We start from the raw sequence: 17706 nt of genomic DNA on the forward strand, positions 1-17706 counted from the left end.
TTTACTGCTAAATTATATACGTTGGTCACGATTGCCTCCTTTAGTTTAGGTTTGCAAAATGGCCTTTAAATTATTGCTAATCATTAATAATAATCGTAATCATTTTGCATTAATAATCATTGCTAATAAATAATGCGGAATTTCAATTCAGTTTCATTAATTATTATACAGTTTTATTCATGTTAAAGTTATCAGCAGGTATCAGAATGACATTTAGTTACATATTTCAGGTAATAATAGGTTGTCAAATATCTCCCCTCCCTTTATAAAAAGTGTTACAGTGATCGGATTTAGTTCAAATATGCGCCGTTTTGTTCGATAATCTGTTTCCATCTAGACAGCAACTTCATAATACCTTCCTCGTAGAAGGCCCCCTCCTTATTTGCGAAGAATTCGGACAGCCACTTTTCACAAGCCTCTTTTGAGTTCAATTTTACACCACCAAGGGCATTCGCCATGGACAGGAACAGGTGGTAATCACTTGGCGCTATGTCCGGGCTATATGCTGGATGCGATAAAACCTCCCACCCGAGCTCCCGTTGCTTCTGACGAGTCATCAACGAAGTGTGTGGTCTGGCGTTGTCCTGGTAGAACACTACACCCTTCCTGTTGGCCAATTCTGGACGCTTCTGGTCGATCGCCTGCTTCAAGCGGTCCAGTTGTTCGCAGTAGATGGTAGAATTAAGCGTCTGGCCATATGGGAGCAGCTCATAGTGGATGATTCCCTTCCAATCCCACCAAACACACAGCAAAACCTTCCTGGCCGTCAATCCCGGCTTGGCCACTGTTTGGGACGATTCACCGGCCTTCGACTCCGACCGTTTTCGCTTGATATTGTCGTATGTGATCCATTTTTCGTCGCCAGTCACCATCCGCTTCAAGAATGGGTCGAGTTCGTTCCGTTTCAGCAGCATATCGCAGGCGTTGATTCGGTCCAGAAGGTTTTTTTGCGTCAAATCATGCGGCATCCAAACATCAAGCTTTTTTTTGTATCCAGCCTTATGCAGATGGTTTAAAATGGTTTGGTGACTAACTCCCATCTCCTGGGCGATGTCACGAGATGCCACATGCCGGTCTAACTCGATGTGTTCCATGATTTGATCGGTATTTGTCGTCACAGGTCTTCCGCCGGCTGGCTTATCCATGGTGTCGTTTTCACCGGCTCTGAATCGTCGAAACCATTCCTCCGCGGTTCGAAGTGATAGAGTACCATCCCCCAAAACAACATTAATCTCACGGAACGTTTCTCTAGCGGATTTGCCTTTAAAGAAGGAAAACTTTAAAATAGCGCGAATTTCGGCGTTAGTGAACTCCATGTTTACACGTATATAACTGTTGAACGCAATATCACCACATTCCGTATTCCAGCTACATGCCCACGTGCCTTTTTCAACACTACAAACAGCTGTTTAAAAAAGCGCGTCTGGTCGCAACGAAGAGTTTAGTTATTTATTATATTGCATGTTTTATACAATAAATATTTTAGTATAAAATGGGAGTTACGGGCCTGTGGAAGCTCATTGAGCCGTGCGGCAAGCCAGTGCCCGTAGAGACTTTGGAGGGTAAAATACTCGCCGTGGGTAAGCATCGATTTCGTCGCCTAATGAAATATGTACTTACTGATTTGAGTTGTACATGTATTACATGTATGTTTATTCCGCAGATATATCAATTTGGTTGCATCAGGTTGTAAAAGGCTTTCAGGACAACAAGGGATCGGCCCTGAGTAATGCCCATTTACTGGGTCTGTTCCATCGTCTCTGTAAATTGCTTTACTATCGTGTGCGACCGGTTTTTATTTTCGATGGATGCGTGCCGCAGCTCAAAAAGGACACCATTGTGAGTTATTATAGTGAACTATACCGAGATTGACCTCCCAAATTAAATCCTCTTTATGTCATCTTTCAGGCACGTCGTCAGCAGCAGAGAAATAAGCTCAGCAATGAAGCAGATCGAATTCAGGCTTTGCTCCTTCAATCCCTGGCCAAAGAAAAAGTAGTGCAGCAAGCGCTGGGCAAGAATGCGGAACTACTGCTAAAATCTCCGGTTAAGCGGCCGCCTCCAGCCAAGAAGAACGACGACGATGACTTGTTTAAGCTGCCAGAACTGCCGGCTGCATCGGAGGGGCAAGATAATCAAGGTGAAAACGAACAGGACACCAGTGCCAGTGCTTCAGACAGCTCCTTCGACGAGTCAACCGCTCGACATTCTTACAACTCCAGTTTACAGGCCATCGATGTAAAGAGTCAGCACTTTCGGAATCTGCCAGCCGATGTGCGACACGAGATCCTCACAGACATCAAGGAAACGCGCAAACAGTCATCATGGGGCCGACTGCACGAGTTGCCCGCCCGCAGCGATGACTTCTGCTCCTTTCAGATGAAGCGACTCCTAAAGCGTCGAGCCGTTCAGGAGAGCTTAGAGCAGGCGGAACAGGAGATGGGCGGACATACGCTGACTTATGCAGAGTTGTGCGACTTTTTCAGCGAGGAGGGCATACTCACCCCAACTGCCATTGAACACTGCACCCGACAAATCAGCTCGGATGAGCACACACGGTTCCTGCTGGTCAGGGATCTTAAAAAGAAAGCTATGGAGAGCACCAAGCAGGAGGTTAAAATGGAGATGATTGAAGAGGTACCCGCGAAGGAGGATGAGAAGCCAAGCACTTCCACCAAAAAAGAGCCTGCGGAATGTACAGACCTAGGCACGGAGTTCGATGAGGATTTGGCCAAAGCACTGTCTATGTCCATGGAGGAAACCAAGGTTTACGATGAAAAGGACTACGAGTACGACTCGGACCAAGAGTTGCGCCTCAACCGAGCTCAATCCAAGCAGTTGCGTCATGCAGCCAAAGGACCTGCACGGGCTTATATGATTGAGTACGGCGGAATGAACGAAGAGGAAGTTGGCAACATAATGGAGGCCACTCAGTTTAATGACACTCAAAGCCTTGAGCAGCTGCTAGAGGCCACCACGGTCCAGACCGACATGGCTGACAACTCGATTGAGGAGGCGAAACTTATTTCACAAGCTATTGAAGAGAGCAAACAACTCTCCCAAGCTATTGAGGATAGCAAGAGGAATCTTAACGAGGATAATGTGGAGATTATAGATACTGATACCGACTCAGACTTGGAGGAAGTAGTGGAAACTCAAGAGCTAGGTAAAGGCAAAAAGAACCTTGAGATTTGTGTTGATATCACTAAGAACCAAGTGGACTCCAATGATCTGTTTGCGGATATTTTCGAAGATGGAGAGGCAAATAAAATTGAGAAACATAAAAGCGATGAAGAAGACGACGACTTTATTGAAGTAAAAGACAGTGAAGAACTAAAATTAGACTCTGGAGACGAAGCTAAGCCAATCAATAATACAAGTATAAAAAAAATTAATGAAGTCAAGCCGTTCATTGATGAAATTATCGAAGTGAAAGATAGCCAAGAAACGATTCCAGCAGAAGCTAATCTAAGACCTGATCTAGACTCTATTTTAAATGAACTGAAAAAAGAAACGGATGCAGTTAAAAATATTCAACTAAACTTAATTGAAGATGCAAAACCAAAACCAAAGGTTGAACTCAGTTCTATATTGGATGAGCTAAAAATAAAGCTGGCCGACGTTAAAAACATTAGTCTGGATCACGTGAAATTAGGCAATAGTGGCCCTATCGTACTATCCTCCGACGACGAAAGTGCCTTGAAATCGTCGAAAATAGTTCTGAAGGAAGAGGTAATTGAGTTGTGCGACAGCGACGATAATAAAGACAATCGCATATCTCCATGCAAAACCCCCAGCAAAAACAAGTCCATAAAGGACTTTTTCGAGACCAGTTACGTGGTCAAGCGAACGCCCGACAAATCACCAGCGACAAATGAAACATCGCCTGGAACACCCAAGACCCCGCAGCCTTTTTTCAGGAAGAGAACTCCGAAGTCCGGACGTAAAAGAGCTTGTAATGCCAACGAGGACAGTGATGAGGAGGTTTCGCCCACTACAAGGCCCAGTAAGGCCTCGAAATCGCTCTTCGAGCCAAAAGAGGCGGAAAAAGAAAAGACTGTAGATCCTGAGGTAAGTATTGTACTGATTAATTTGCGAAAGTCTCTAAATATTTTATTTTAATAATTTTGTACCCTTACAGGAGCTTATCAAAGATGCAGCAGAGGCCTTGAAATCACAGAAGACCTCAGAAGAGCTGCAGGAGATGGCTACCAACTTAGCCCAGGAGCGAAAGGAACTGGAAATCGAGCGGAACCGGCAAGACCGAATGGGCATGTCCATCAGCCAGCGCATGAGTATCGATTGTCAGGAGCTGCTACGCCTTTTCGGCATCCCGTACATTGTTGCCCCCATGGAGGCGGAGGCGCAGTGCGCCTTTCTCAACGCCACCGATCTCACCCACGGCACCATTACGGATGACAGTGATATCTGGCTTTTTGGTGGCCGAACTGTCTACAAGAACTTTTTTGCCCAAAACAAGCACGTTCTGGAATTCCGGGCGGAACAGATTGAGCAAACCTTTAACTGCAACAGGGGTAAACTGATCCAGTTGGCCTGTTTGGTGGGCAGTGACTACACTACAGGAATTCATGGCATTGGTGCTGTAACGGCGCTGGAGATATTGGCCTCCTTTTCCGGACAGGATGCGAATGGGTCAGGTGTCTGCAACCAATCGGTGTTACAAACGCTAGTAAGGTTTCGCGACTGGTGGCAAGCACACAAGAGCAGCAATCTTCCACCCGGCAGCTCGGCTCGCCTTTCTCTCCGCAAAAAACTTAAGAACATCGAACTGCACGAGGGTTTTCCCAATGGTGCAGTGGTCGAGGCATATTTAGCGCCCACGATCGACGACAATCGGGATGCATTTAGCTGGGGCACACCGGATGTGGAATCCATACGGGAATTCACGCGGAAATCTTTCGGCTGGACTACTTCAAAAACGGATGACATTCTGATGCCCGTTATGAAAAAAATTAACGAGAAGAAGATACAGGGTTCCATACGCAACTACTTTACGGCAAAGAGTGCTCTGCGAGTTCAACAACCGCACGTCAGCAAACGTGTCCAACTGGCCATTGACAAGATGTCCGGGAAGATCGATGAGACGCCCGAGAAACCGAAGAAGGTGACACGCACAAGACGGGCAAAGGAAGCTAAGCCAATAGATGATGATTTAGCCAACGCGGAAGTCGAGCCGAAAACTGCTCGCCCCAAAAGGGGCAAACGCAAAGCTGCACCTGAATCGGAAGTAGTGGATGGGGAAGTGCCTTCCACATCACAGTCAGCACCGAAGCCTGAAAAGTGTCCTCGAATTCCTAACACCGTTGAGGTTATACCACAGAGGGAAAAGGACCTGGAGCAGATGCGCCTAAACAAGGCCAAGGCAGCGGAGATTCTTAAGAAGTCATCAAAATCCAATAAAAAATAAGTTGCACAAAACTATTCCATACAATGTAGTTAAGTTTGCATCGCTTTTGTACTTAGTGTTGCACAGCAACCTTGGCAATCTACGTCAGTTTTATTATTTTTTTCTTTAGCAGAGCTTGTATATTTACTTTAGTGGAACTTAAAGATGATTTTGAAACGAAATAGTGGTCGATCAGCTTCCTACCGGATATATAACAACTACCTTTTTATGAAGGGTTTTAGGGGGCGAAGGACGAAAGCGACTAAATTGCAACAAATCTTAAACAAACTTATGAGTAAGGCGGGCAATTTGATTAACAGGATCCGGAAGATGTCCATGCATAGAACCCGATCCGTTTTAGCTGAATCCATTAAATTGCTAAGGCGAAGAAGTCGTGAGCTTCAAACAAATTATCTGCAAGGTGAACACAATGAAAGAAGGCTAAAGACACTCTTACGAAAATTATATGATCATAAAACACACAGTTCATTTCTTAAAAACATGTTGAGAAATTTGAAGATTCAAATTAATGAGCATGATTGCAGTAATGTTGGAGAAATTTTAAATTCTCAACTGGAAGTAATGACAAAACTAACCACAGGCAACTTAAAGGAAGCTGAAGAATGTATCAATGTTGCAAGCCACTTACGATATATGAGAAGAAGTAGGTCTAAGAGACGCAAACCAAAAAGTTCTTTGAAAAAATCCAAATGGATGTTCTTAAGCTCACTAAAAATGCAGAATAGTGTCGCAACAACAAAGGAAATGAATGACAATAAAAATGTGTTACAACCAAAAGTAGGGACCTTGTCCACGCTGACAAGTCTTAATGAAAAGCCATGTAAAAAACATATTCATAGACGACGCAGTGTACAGTCAAAACAATTAGACACAAAAAACCTTGATTTTATGAAGGATTCAAGTATAGTTTCTCAAAAAATAACCACTCAAAACTTACCAGCATCCAGGCTAAAGGTTAAGGTTTATCCACGAGAAAAGACCGAAACACCCTACACCGATTTAACACAGCCAGATTTAACAATCGCATTTGGAAATATAGTAGTCGATAAAGAAGAGGATCAGCAGGGAGCCTGGAGAAAGCCCCATTATACCGACTCAAAAATACTCAAAGGTAGAGTCAGAAAGAGGACGAAAAATAAAAGAGACTCGAAGTTGATTAAGGAATTTGCGTTAAGGAATACACTTCCCAATTTGAAAATGCGAAGCCACAGAAGAGTCCGAAAAAACTGTAAAAAGATTGAAGCCGAATCCTTGCAGAAAGTTCAATCGGTACAAAGCGAAAAGGAGAGTCATTCAAAAAATGATCTTACTAAGTTTTCAAAAACTCCAACCGTTAACAAGAGACAGCATTCCTCGACGTACGAAAAATTGAAATTAGCGTACCGAGCGGAAAGTTTACAACCAACGGAAAAAAGGTCAGTTCTTAAAAGAAAGGACACGTCCGATGAAAGCCTAGCCAAGTACGATATGACTGTATCGAAATATTTCGAAATCAAATCACAGTTTAATCCTGTTTTAAGCGCATCTCAGATATCCCAAACAAACTCCTTTTCAGTAGCAAAACCGAAGGCTCATTCCGCGCTTTCGGCAAAACCCTCTTTGCGATCATTGGATGGCGTGTCAAAGGATTTAATACAGCCAGCCATTTCATCAATGGCCACTACTATTATCAATCGTTTATTCGAAGACAAGCCAATAGCTTCTGATACACCAAGATTTCACAAAACAATAGACGCTACAAAAATGTCAGCAAACAGTTTCCTGGGAACGATATCCAAGATGAAGCCCTCTGATCAGATAAATGCGGTGTGGAACGATTTGCAGGGGAAATATAAAGAGTGGTGTTCGAGTGCTAAAACGCCCGAGGATGTTCAGAAATTCAGGGAATTTCTCAAGTGGCGCTATATTCACAATGTCCAAAAGGTCCTACACAATCATGTCAAGCAGTTCAAGATGGACGTCGACGGTGGACGATCAGAAACAGAATCTAGAAAATCTGTAACGTCAAGTAGGGTATTACGCCCCCATCACCAAATACCCACTAACTATGGATCTTTAGGAGTGGCCAAAAGGGCATCTAGCACAGACCTTTCCCAGCTCAGGCAAACGCACGACGCCTTCGTTCGGTCGCAAATGGAGTCGTTGAGGTCTAGGGCTTTCGACAAGGATGTGGGGCAAATGGAGCTCATGATCATGAATAGACAGGTACCCATAAGCGAGGAAGAAGTTGAAATCTTTAGGAAGTATACATGCGACCCTCAGCACTACAACGTACTGATACTAACGTTCGGCAAACCCATTTCGGACGAAAAGTATGAGGAAATGCTGCCAGTTCTGGAGAAAAATTTCCAATTTATAAGCCAACAACTAGTGGTACTTTCCAGGGCAAAGAGGGTTCAGAAAATGAAAGCCAACATCGAAATACAAAGAGCAGAGGAGGAGGTAACATCAAAAGTTTCACGTGAAAGCTACCATACGGATCGTACAGACTTTAGTGAAGCATATCTGCAGAAAAGGAGGGACTTGTGGGCAGCCTACATTGCCAAGCAGCCCAAGACTCCCACTGAGATTCTTTTGGCCCAAGTCCGGTATAAGAAGCGAATGGATCAGCTGGCCAAGAAAAGGGACGATCGCGAGCAACGAAGGCTGCAAGAGCAGCGGTTTCACAAAAGGAGAAGGTCACTTAGTGCCCTATTTAGAGCTCCAAGGCAAACGCACCGCGAGCGACAAGCCATCGAGGATATTAAGGAGAAGCTGGAGGTTGGGAAATCTAGGTGCTCGCTTACATCGTTGTGCCAGTGCAGCAGGTGCGGCGTGTCCTGGACACAGAAGTGCTCCGAAGGCTCCAACGATAGCTTGGCAGGACATATCTGTCAAAACGTAGAAGCATAGGTCTTGGACTTGTACAACTTCCGTGGCAAAATCCTACTTCATGGTGGTACAGAAATCTCCTTCCACCAAATTCTAACCGAAAGCGTGTATGATTGTTAGAAAGAGATTTTTCTACTACCAATGATTGTTATAATGTTGATGTGAGAGGTGATCTTTGGAAATACATATCTGTTGAAGATGAGTACGTCAATACTTATAAGCGATTCAAAGTGTAGGAATAATTTTAAACCATTTCCAAAAGGAACTTTCGATTTCCTAACGTTACATTTATTCAGCGCTTAAAAACTGAAATATTTCAAGGCATAGGCAAAAATCAAGGGGCGACGAAAATTAAAAGCCAGCTTCAGACGCCTTGTTTCTTTTTTTGCTTGCTGAGTCTTTTTGAGTCTGACAGTCACAGACTCTTATCTTATCTGTGTATCCTAACTTGGTTGAGAATAGAGCAAAAGGCCCAGTTCGACGAGGCGGAATGTTTCCAGGCGTGAGTGGTTGCTTGGAAATTTAGTTCATTTACTCCGAGTTCTTTGAAAATCTTAAAAAATATTATGTGACTTCAATAGTAACTAGAGAGAACTCTATGGCGGAGTGCGAGGAAGATATGCAACTTTCTAGCTTTTATAGTTTCCGATATGCGGGATTGAAAATGCTTCATTCTACTTGTAAGATACTTTTCAACGAATCTAGTATGCTGTTTTACTAACGGGTAACCAAGTTGTTATGACTTGAGGTGAATTTGTAGCTGAAATTGATCAATGTCAATAAGCTGAAGTTTTAACACCCACCGGACTGTACATCTCTGAACTTTTGCAATTTAAACGTTTTTTTTTACCATAAGTAGATGTGCTTGCAAAACAAGATCTCAAGAAGCTGAGAGATTAGCGCCGCCAGCCACTCACTGTCTTGCAGGATCAGATCAAACATAATCTCACCATCAGCGCCAAGCAATCTTCACATCCGTGAAGATATGGGCTACAACATCCTCGAAGAACGCCAGACTTACGAGGAGCTCGTGGAGATGGGATGCGCCTGGGTGAGGTTGAGTGCCCTTAACTGCGTTTCCTCTTAACCAATCACCTTTGTGTTGCTCCAGACGCATAATCGCGATTGGCACCAACACTAAATGACGCATACACGCGGCTGCGGAGCGTGCCGCTCGCCGAGAGGAGGATCGGATGCCGGATCGGAAATACGTGGGCACTGGGTGTGTGCTCGGCCAGCAGCAGAAGCAGCCATACTTCAAGGTAGTGCGCCAGTACCTGTGGTGGACACTTCGTCATCGCCATCGATCGATGGGCACTCACTCATGTCACGCCTCATATTTGGATACCATATGGCAATTATATTAACGACTGATATAATTCAGGCGACGGCAGCGATAAGGAAAAGCGTATCACGCACGGGCGTCATAAAACCAGTGATAATGCGCACCATGAACGTCACCATGGAAGCTGACCAGCCGGCAGCCAATATGCAAATGCGAACTACCACTACAGTGAAGCTATTCTAGTTCGCTCCACGAAAGTCTGAAATACAAAAGCTATAAGCACTGCATAAATTAACCTTCTTAGGATAATGAAAACAAGTTTATTTTGGAAATTTTGGCCATAAAATATGCTCTCTCTTAACCAAGCCAAAATAGCAAAATAAAAACTTAGGAAGTGGCAATTGTGAACTATGGGAGTTGGACTGTACGAACGATTAAGCTTGTAAGTGTGGCCGAGCAGCGACTTTGACAATATTTCTGACACTTGGACAGGACTTGGAACATTTAGACTTGGACCCCACTCCGCCAGCCTCCGGCTCCATGGGTATTTATAATTGGCCGCTTCCGCCGATCGCAACTGGTTGCCGCTAATTAGAGTTGATCGGTGGCCATGTCGCCAGCTGCAATTGTTGCACGTTGCACGTTGCAACTTCTGCTGATACACTCAATATGTAAACACACTAACCGCTGTGTTTATTCAATTAAGAAGAGTGCGGGGCAGAGATTTCGCGGGGAGCGAGCAGCAAATTGCCACTGCAATTTCCATTGCAATGTACTTGGCCAAATGGCCAACAACGGCTCATTTGTCTGATGGGTGCTCATTCGTTTGTCCGCAGTTGATAAGCAATTTCAGTGGGATTAGGCCCATCGGGGTAATCTGTGCTCATCCACTCCTGGCATACATGGGTTGTTTATTTATAATAAGCCAGGTTCATGTTTACTGTCCAAACAACTATGTGAAGTACTTGTAGGATGCACTGCGGAAAATGGATTAACATAGGTTTTGGCTTGATTTATTGCACTCTATTGGTACTTCAGCTGCAGGAGTTATTCAAATTTAATAAATCCCATCGCAAGATTGATGATTTCGTAAAGTCATGATATTAACGTGAAATGATAATATTATCATTTAAAATACAGCTTAGGCACCAATAATTCCTCTTTATTTAAATTGAATACTTGGATAGAACTTGGTCCTATCGTTGAAGAGCATGTTAGAAGGAAGTTTCCGGCTCTCTAATGTAAACATGCCAAAAAAAGGGTATCGGATAGTCGAGGAACGTGACTATAGCGTGCGCTCTTGCCACTTTAATGATTTTGAATATCTTCCTAATCAAGTTCTGTTTTTTTGGACATCATACATAATACAAAATTTAATAAACGAGTTTGTATTCACAACAAATGAATGAATTCAACTCAAAACAAGTATCTGCCCAAACTCACTTGACAAGCTCATCATGCCTAAGACAGATTTGGCCATTTGCGTAGCAACAATTGATGGGACTAGCAAATATCCCACTGCTTTCAATGCATAGCTAGGTAGTCCCTCCGGACAGCCTGTCCAGTTGCACAACACGATGCCATGCGACATGCAGTTCCAACTGCAACTTTAGCTCCAGCCAAGCCTGAGAACCAAGTGAACCGAAGCAAACGTGGAAACGTATAGAAAAGCCGGGCGGCGCATTTTCAAAGAGAGGTGTCAAAGTCGTCTCACAATTGCCATAGCCTGGTAGAATCCTCCTGCTGGGATTCCTCACGGCATGTCTTTAGCTGCGAAAGGGGTGGCTCAGTCTGGGTTATTTATGTGACACTTACAATCGTGACAACGCTTGCCAAATACGCCGGGGGAATACATATGCATTCAGATGGAAATATCTGAAGAACAATGCGGCAACATTAGTTAACAGCATCGGAGTAGGAAATAATAGGGAGGAGTGACCCAGGTAACGAGTATTTCCTAATATTCGCATAAATCTGATTCCCTCGGCGACGCCTCCTGGCTAAGCTTAGCTCCAGTTTTATCCGGGCATCTCCAAGATTTATAGATTCCGCACGAGGCCCCGAAGCTCGACTTGTACTTGTACTCATTAATAAGCGTTTAGAGCCAACGCTAATTGCCAACGCCTCCAGCAGCAGGCCACAGCAGGAAGAGGGAAAACCCAGGACGGCAAGTTGGCCAAACAATTGGCTATGTGGGCGAGCAGGACATGTCGGGCCGCTCCATGTTGCATGGCCCTCCCATTGTGAGGTTCCACATGTTGCACGTACCCATCGGAACACCGGGACAAAAGGCCGCGGTCAAGCACTGATTGAAATGCCCACGCCTGCCCACGTCCTGCGGCTCCAGAGGCCTCCTGCCCCGCCTCCTTTGTCCCTATCGTGCTGTACGTGCCGGAAAAATTTAACGCCTAGGTTCCAGGCATGAGTTGTGGCCTCTGCCCGCCAGCGACGCGGAAAGTAATGTTGCATCTAGAACAAGTGGGATAAACGCAACGATGAATCGAACCTGCTGTTACCCTATTGTTGGCCATACCTCTGCGGTACATATGTATGATGAATAAAAATGTTCAAATAGAGCATACAATCCATAAGTCAAAACAATATATTACTAGTTTATTGACGTATAAAAAGCTCTAATTCTAATTATGCTGTTTTCTATATTATTTCAAAATGTGTCACCAATGTGTTCATAATAAAGACTTATTTCAAAACAACTCTGATTGCAATTTGCAATGCCTGCTTATCAGGTGATAAATAAGTAACCCCAACATTTTTGTATACCACATCAGATGCATGAATCACTAGGAAAAATGTTATATATATTAGGTGTCATGATTAATTAATTAAATAAAGATAAACCTCGTTTGTAATGTGTGTCATAGAAAATCTATTGGGTGTTTTTATCACTGCAAAGAAACTCCACCAAAGTGCAAGTATACAGGGTATCCGTCCGTGGTGCACGCAATAATTCTTCTATAAAAAAGCCCCTCCTTCCCCTTGTAAAAAGGGGCGATTTACCATGTTGTTCCACGCTATTGTTGTAATTTTCATGCCTTGAAATGGATTTCGCGCCTGAAATTTGCTGGCCAATTTCCATTACAGTCCCGACTGTCGAAAATTGCCAACCCGCTGGCCATTGTCATAGGCAGAAACTATGACCCACCCCTTTCCCCTCTGATGACCGGTTCGGTTTTTGTGCATCTGCTTTCTTCTGAATATCTATTCCCATAGAGTTTCGACATAAACTTGAAGCCATTGACAGAATCTCTCTCCACGCGGAATCAGAAAAAAAAAACTGAAATTGACAGCAGATGCGGGCAATTGAAAATTGGGGAAATTGGGGAATCGGCTGGGGAGGAATGCAATTATGCGATAAAAGCAAAATAAAAAATTGTGTTAATTGTTGAGGAGGCTCGGATCGAAACTTCGGTACGATCCACTCCGCCAAACGACGATGTCTTGTTTGTCTTTCGATCTTTTACGGCCACATCAATCTTTTCGGGATGTCCGAGTGGCCTGAGTGCTGATAGCCGGAATGGTGTTCACTGTACAGTAATAACAGCAGGCGCATTGAGTGAGTGGCACTTGGCTGTCGCTCCGCCTGATTGAGTGATGCATCTTCCAGTGGCTCCTGGTCAATTAAATGCTTTTAATATGCAAAGCATATGCAAATTGATCCTGAGTGCAAGTCTGGATGAGGGGGCTGCGGGGCGAGGTGCCACAGACTAATTAAAAATCACAAATTGGCCCGCTGGCTTTGCGCCGTTGGGTAATTAGCCACAGATCAGATATCTCTCAGCATGGCCCGTGTCCATAAGACAGGTTTCGATATTGGCCAAGTCACCTCCAAATTCAAATGGCTGGCTGGTTGCAAATCCAAAGCCGGTTGCCAATAGTTGGGGTTATTAATCTCTGCTGTCAAGGACACTTCCTTGTGTAGTTTAATAGCTTGTTTTGCTCACTAATTTCGCAATTTCTCACACTGATCATATCAATTGATTTGTATTGGTTCGATCGACCAAAGCTGTCCATTAATCTCTAGAGCCGCTGATTTCAACATTTGCTACAAAACTCGATTTGGCGGGGAGTGTCCTTCTGTGAATAATAATGCATGCAGTTGGCGAACAAGTTGGGTTTTGGAATGCCAAAGATTTCTGTCAAAAGGTAAGAGCATTGAGAATCACTCTTTATATGTTACCTTCCCATTAAAAGTCAATACAAATGCAATGTTAAAACACATAGAACTGAAGTTTATTAAGTAAAATCCTTCACACATAGATAAATAGATACTCCTATGCAGACATGGTCAAATTAAAACAATGATAAAACTGAAATTGCGGCAGATAAGACATCTTTAAGCGAAAGCAACTGCACACGGTGGGTTGAGGGGTTTGGAACGCCCGAAAAGTCAAGGATCCTGCCTACCACATAGTCGACGTCTGCGAAGGAAACATATTATTATAGAGGTCTTCAAGCAAATAGGAATTGCAGAACACACCACAATGACTGCGTAGGTGAGTCCGATGCCAGATCCTGCCAAGACATCGGACCAGTGGTGCTTGTAGTCGGAAACTCTGGTAAGAGCCGTATACCAGGCGAACATAAGCAGAAGGAACTGGAGCAGGTGGCACAGCATTCTCATCTGCTTCCAGTGCATTCTACGATGTAGGTAAATCTGGAAGAGATGGTGATTGATTTACCTCGTTTCCCAGCCTCGGATTGACTCGAACTCACCACCAAGTAGAGCATGGAGTAGCAGGCGAAACTTGCATGTCCACTGGGAAAGGACAGGCGCATGTCCTTCAGCTGCTTCGAAGTTATATCCACCGCCGCACAGGTGAAGTCCTCGATATAACGAGCAGCGTTTATGGGATCACTGCAAGTGGTGCCATTCTTCATGACGGGCTGACAGAGCTGCGGGCACAGTGATGCAAATTAAAGACTTAGGGAAAATATATTAGATCTTTAGCTTACTGTGTAGAAGTGAGGCCTCAGTCTGCCAATGGAATACTTTGCGATATTCGTGGATAGCTGCTCTACGCCCAGCCCGAAGATAAAGATTCCCATCCTGTGGTAGCACTCCACCAGCCAAGTGGGCAACTCCAAGTGGCAGAGCTGATAGCCACTGCCCACCGTGTTCTTCTGAAAGGGACTGTGCAATCGCTTATCCTGGCCCCTAAAGAACTCCACCACGAGCATCTGCAAGGGGTAAGTCCATTAAGTAAGGGGTAAGTAAGTTAAGATAAAGCGCAACTTACCACTGAAAGAGGTAAGGCGCCACACATCAAGTATAGAATCCAACTGGGCATGCTGGAGTCCCTGTAGGGATGTTTCAAGGAAGAATCATTGCAGAAGAATCCGCGGTTGACGGCCTCGCCCCAAAGCGAAAATCCCAGCATAGGTAGACCAACTGAAAGGATAGGGATATCAAAAACACGCTCAAAGATTTATCCTCCATGCCCCACATTTTTATCATTTGCAACCCGAGTGGGGCTTTTTGGGTGGCCCAGCACAGATGTGGTGTCCAATTCATTTATAGGCAAGGTCTGCTGATCCAGCCTTAATTGGACCAGTATAAACACAACGATCACAACCACGTTGATGGTGGGGAAATGAGTTCAGCACAATCAAATGAAAAATGCTCCCCTCACAAAAAGAACTTGCCACAAATTGAATAAAATAAATCAGTCCGAACTCGATGATGCGCGAATAAATATATTTTTTTGTGTAGTATCTCTTTTGGGGTTCGCTCGTGTGAGAAGTGCCTGTTCACTATTGAAACATTGAAACGCACAGCAGAAAGCCACAAAGGAACCCAGTACATCACGCAGTTGGAAACATTTTAGGGCAATTTGGAAATGTTTTTGTTTGAAAACAAGGCGGGAAGAGGCGCTAGCTTACCTACGGTTTATGTATACATAGTTCAGCACGATGATATTGTTCAGGGGCTTTGTTGCATAGATAGCGGAACCCTATCTGGGTGATGGATTCAGATGGGGAATGAGTTTATGACTGGCAAGTGCAGGAGATCAATTGCTGCCACATGATAACAGATCATAAAACGTGTGAAAGGCCGCCGGGAAAATGAGATAATACTTTTCTTGAAGTTTTCAATTCGCTTGGCGGGGCAAGAGCTTTACGAACTGTGGTTGATATAGTAATATGATTTATTTCAGACTTCGATTAGAACAGCTATTCTCAACGGTTGAGTGCCAGGGAAATGGGAACATTTGAAATGCCATTCGGTTATTTTGAGTTAGTATTGAAACAGCATTTTCCCAAGAAGACTGAATAAATCCAAAGTATCTTAACTTATAATGTTTCCACTGACATCTATAGAGAACTAAGAATATCCGGAAAGTTGTTATTTCGCCTAGTTTCCATTTGATGTGTTTAACTTTATTACTTTGTGTGATTTGGCTAACCTAAAAGAGTAACTTTATCAAAGCGTGTTGTTTATTTATTTATTTTTAATGTGCCCGTCTGCTCTGTGAAACATGTAGGCAAGTTTACTACGCATAATATTTATAAGGTAAGCTATAAATTATTCTAAATACTCTGCAGTTTTTTGTTTAAGCATGCGAAAAATGCATAAAATACGAATGTTATCCGAAGAGGAAGAACAGGCGTCTAATAAATATAAGAACAATGAAAACAGGCACACAATAAAAGTGGTTGTTTAACCCACAGTTCTCTATGTGTAACTTCCGCTTTACAAATCGCCATGATTCACTGGAATTTCTCACTAAATCCCAGATACTGTTAATTTGCTCCAAAGCCTTACTCACCGCAGCTAAGCAAACAGAGGTCCATGAGAATCCTTCCGAGGATTTTTCGGGGGCCCCGCAACGGTGACTTGTTGTTGCTGGGTACCGCGTACAGTGGGCCCTGGCTGCGGGAGCTCCCAACGAAGTTGGGCAGCTGCAGGTCCAGTTTCACATTGTTGTTGTTGTGGTTGGGAGTTTGGTTGGAGTCGGCGGCTACGATACTGGAAGCCGTCGGAGAAGAAGGCTCTTCGCCGCTGCTGCTCTGGCTCTCGAATCTCTGGAGCGGCGTGGTATCGCTAACGCTGACCGGTCGCAGGGAGCTCATTGTGACTTAAAGGGGTCTATCTGGCCTCTAATCTCGCCGAGCTTCAGTGTATGGCCCTATTACACCTGGACGCCACTCCGGTGGTCATCTTATGGTCAAGCGGATGCGGAGACACACAAACGAATATTTGGATAATCCTCGGGAGTGCTTTCCTCTTCAGAATGTGCTAATGGGCGCTCCCTCTTGCGCGGCACGTTGATAACGCGCAGGTATGTAAATAGAGCTCACAAATCAATACTGATGTAAGAAGCCACGGCGTCGGCGTTTCGTGGGCGGTACGAAATTGGGTAAGGTAAACGCAAAGGTAACGAAAGGTGAACGCGAACGCAACGCTATTGTGCAAGCGATAAGCGATGAGCGATCATGATAGCGATCGACTAAGTCCGAGTCGAAATGCTGCTCAATTACTAAATACTGCTGGCGACGCACAAAGGTAAATACTGCGAGGTAAAAATCTGTGCACTTATTTGGACTGCATTTTCCCGCTGCACTTTATGGCTGTTTGCATTCGTTTTGTCACATCGAAGGTATTTTCGTTCTTGGTCTAGTTCTTTTCACACTTGGTTCTGTTTTCCTATTTGTTTCGCATGCGCAGCGCCGCTACGAAAATGGTAGGCGAATAAAACTGGAGTAAAACCGCTGACCAGCCCGACGATGATCAACCGTCCGCACCGTTCGACTACGAACGAAGAAGTAAACGCCGCGCTGCCGAAATACAGATATCCAGAAAAGCAATGAATGCAAACAGCTGTGCTCTCTCCCGTTTCCCATTGCAGCTCTCCCTCGCGCTCTCTCCGCCCGGATAACTGAGCGTGGTAGTGGAATATTGGAATGGTAAAGTGCTGATCAGTGATCCTTTAAATAGGTTTAGTAACTTCCTTACAAATTTATCGGCTGAATTCATATCAGAACACCCGAAATATTAAAAGTATATTAAAATATCTAGTATGCGCTGATTGTACATAAATTTATTTTATTTCGCATTTAGTTTCTATTAACATGAATATGCGCCAAAAGATAGGCAATGCTT

The 17706-nt window shown here is 44.1% G+C and overlaps 3 protein-coding genes across 3 annotated transcripts; 2 read left to right on the top strand and 1 right to left on the bottom strand.

Moving 5' to 3' along the window:
* The first annotated feature begins 1284 nt into the window (after positions 1-1284).
* On the top strand, positions 1285-5456 carry LOC6540652 (DNA repair protein complementing XP-G cells homolog). Its single transcript, XM_001970277.3, has 4 exons — positions 1285-1580; positions 1664-1839; positions 1909-4071; positions 4142-5456. Exons 1-4 carry the CDS (start codon positions 1493-1495, stop codon positions 5426-5428), a joined length of 3714 nt encoding a protein of 1237 aa, XP_001970313.1. The 5' UTR covers positions 1285-1492; the 3' UTR covers positions 5429-5456.
* A 281-nt stretch (positions 5457-5737) lies between these two features.
* LOC6540660 lies at positions 5738-8337 on the top strand. Its single transcript, XM_015159059.2, has one exon. The coding sequence runs from the start codon at positions 5738-5740 to the stop codon at positions 8318-8320; it is 2583 nt and encodes an 860-aa protein (XP_015014545.1). The 3' UTR covers positions 8321-8337.
* Positions 8338-13953: 5616 nt separating this feature from the next.
* LOC6540717 (putative phosphatidate phosphatase) lies at positions 13954-17406 on the bottom strand. The gene is made up of 6 exons (XM_001970279.3): positions 16373-17406; positions 14843-14994; positions 14559-14783; positions 14319-14498; positions 14083-14259; positions 13954-14023 (listed from the first exon to the last, which is right to left on the bottom strand). The coding sequence occupies exons 1-6, from the start codon at positions 16674-16676 to the stop codon at positions 14006-14008; spliced, it is 1056 nt and encodes a 351-aa protein (XP_001970315.1). The 5' UTR covers positions 16677-17406; the 3' UTR covers positions 13954-14005.
* Positions 17407-17706: the final 300 nt, after the last annotated feature.

This window comes from Drosophila erecta, unplaced genomic scaffold (assembly GCF_003286155.1).
Source record: "Drosophila erecta strain 14021-0224.00,06,07 unplaced genomic scaffold, DereRS2 tig00000055-arrow-pilon, whole genome shotgun sequence".
In the NCBI taxonomy this organism is placed as follows: Eukaryota; Metazoa; Arthropoda; class Insecta; order Diptera; family Drosophilidae; genus Drosophila; species Drosophila erecta.

Excerpts from the sequence above, each read along its gene's own strand:
- LOC6540652 (XM_001970277.3), top strand. The coding sequence starts at position 1,493 with ATGGGAGTTACGGGCCTGTGGAAGCTCATTGAGCCGTGCGGCAAGCCA. Across the intron at positions 1,581-1,663 it reads GGGTAAAATACTCGCCGTGG|ATATATCAATTTGGTTGCAT; the intron begins GTAAGCATCGAT and ends TTTATTCCGCAG. Across the intron at positions 1,840-1,908 it reads AGCTCAAAAAGGACACCATT|GCACGTCGTCAGCAGCAGAG; the intron begins GTGAGTTATTAT and ends GTCATCTTTCAG.
- LOC6540717 (XM_001970279.3), bottom strand. The coding sequence starts at position 16,676 with ATGAGCTCCCTGCGACCGGTCAGCGTTAGCGATACCACGCCGCTCCAG. Across the intron at positions 14,499-14,558 it reads TGAGGCCTCACTTCTACACA|CTCTGTCAGCCCGTCATGAA; the intron begins GTAAGCTAAAGA and ends CTGTGCCCGCAG. Across the intron at positions 14,260-14,318 it reads ACTCCATGCTCTACTTGGTG|ATTTACCTACATCGTAGAAT; the intron begins GTGAGTTCGAGT and ends CATCTCTTCCAG.
- LOC6540660 (XM_015159059.2), top strand. The coding sequence starts at position 5,738 with ATGTCCATGCATAGAACCCGATCCGTTTTAGCTGAATCCATTAAATTG.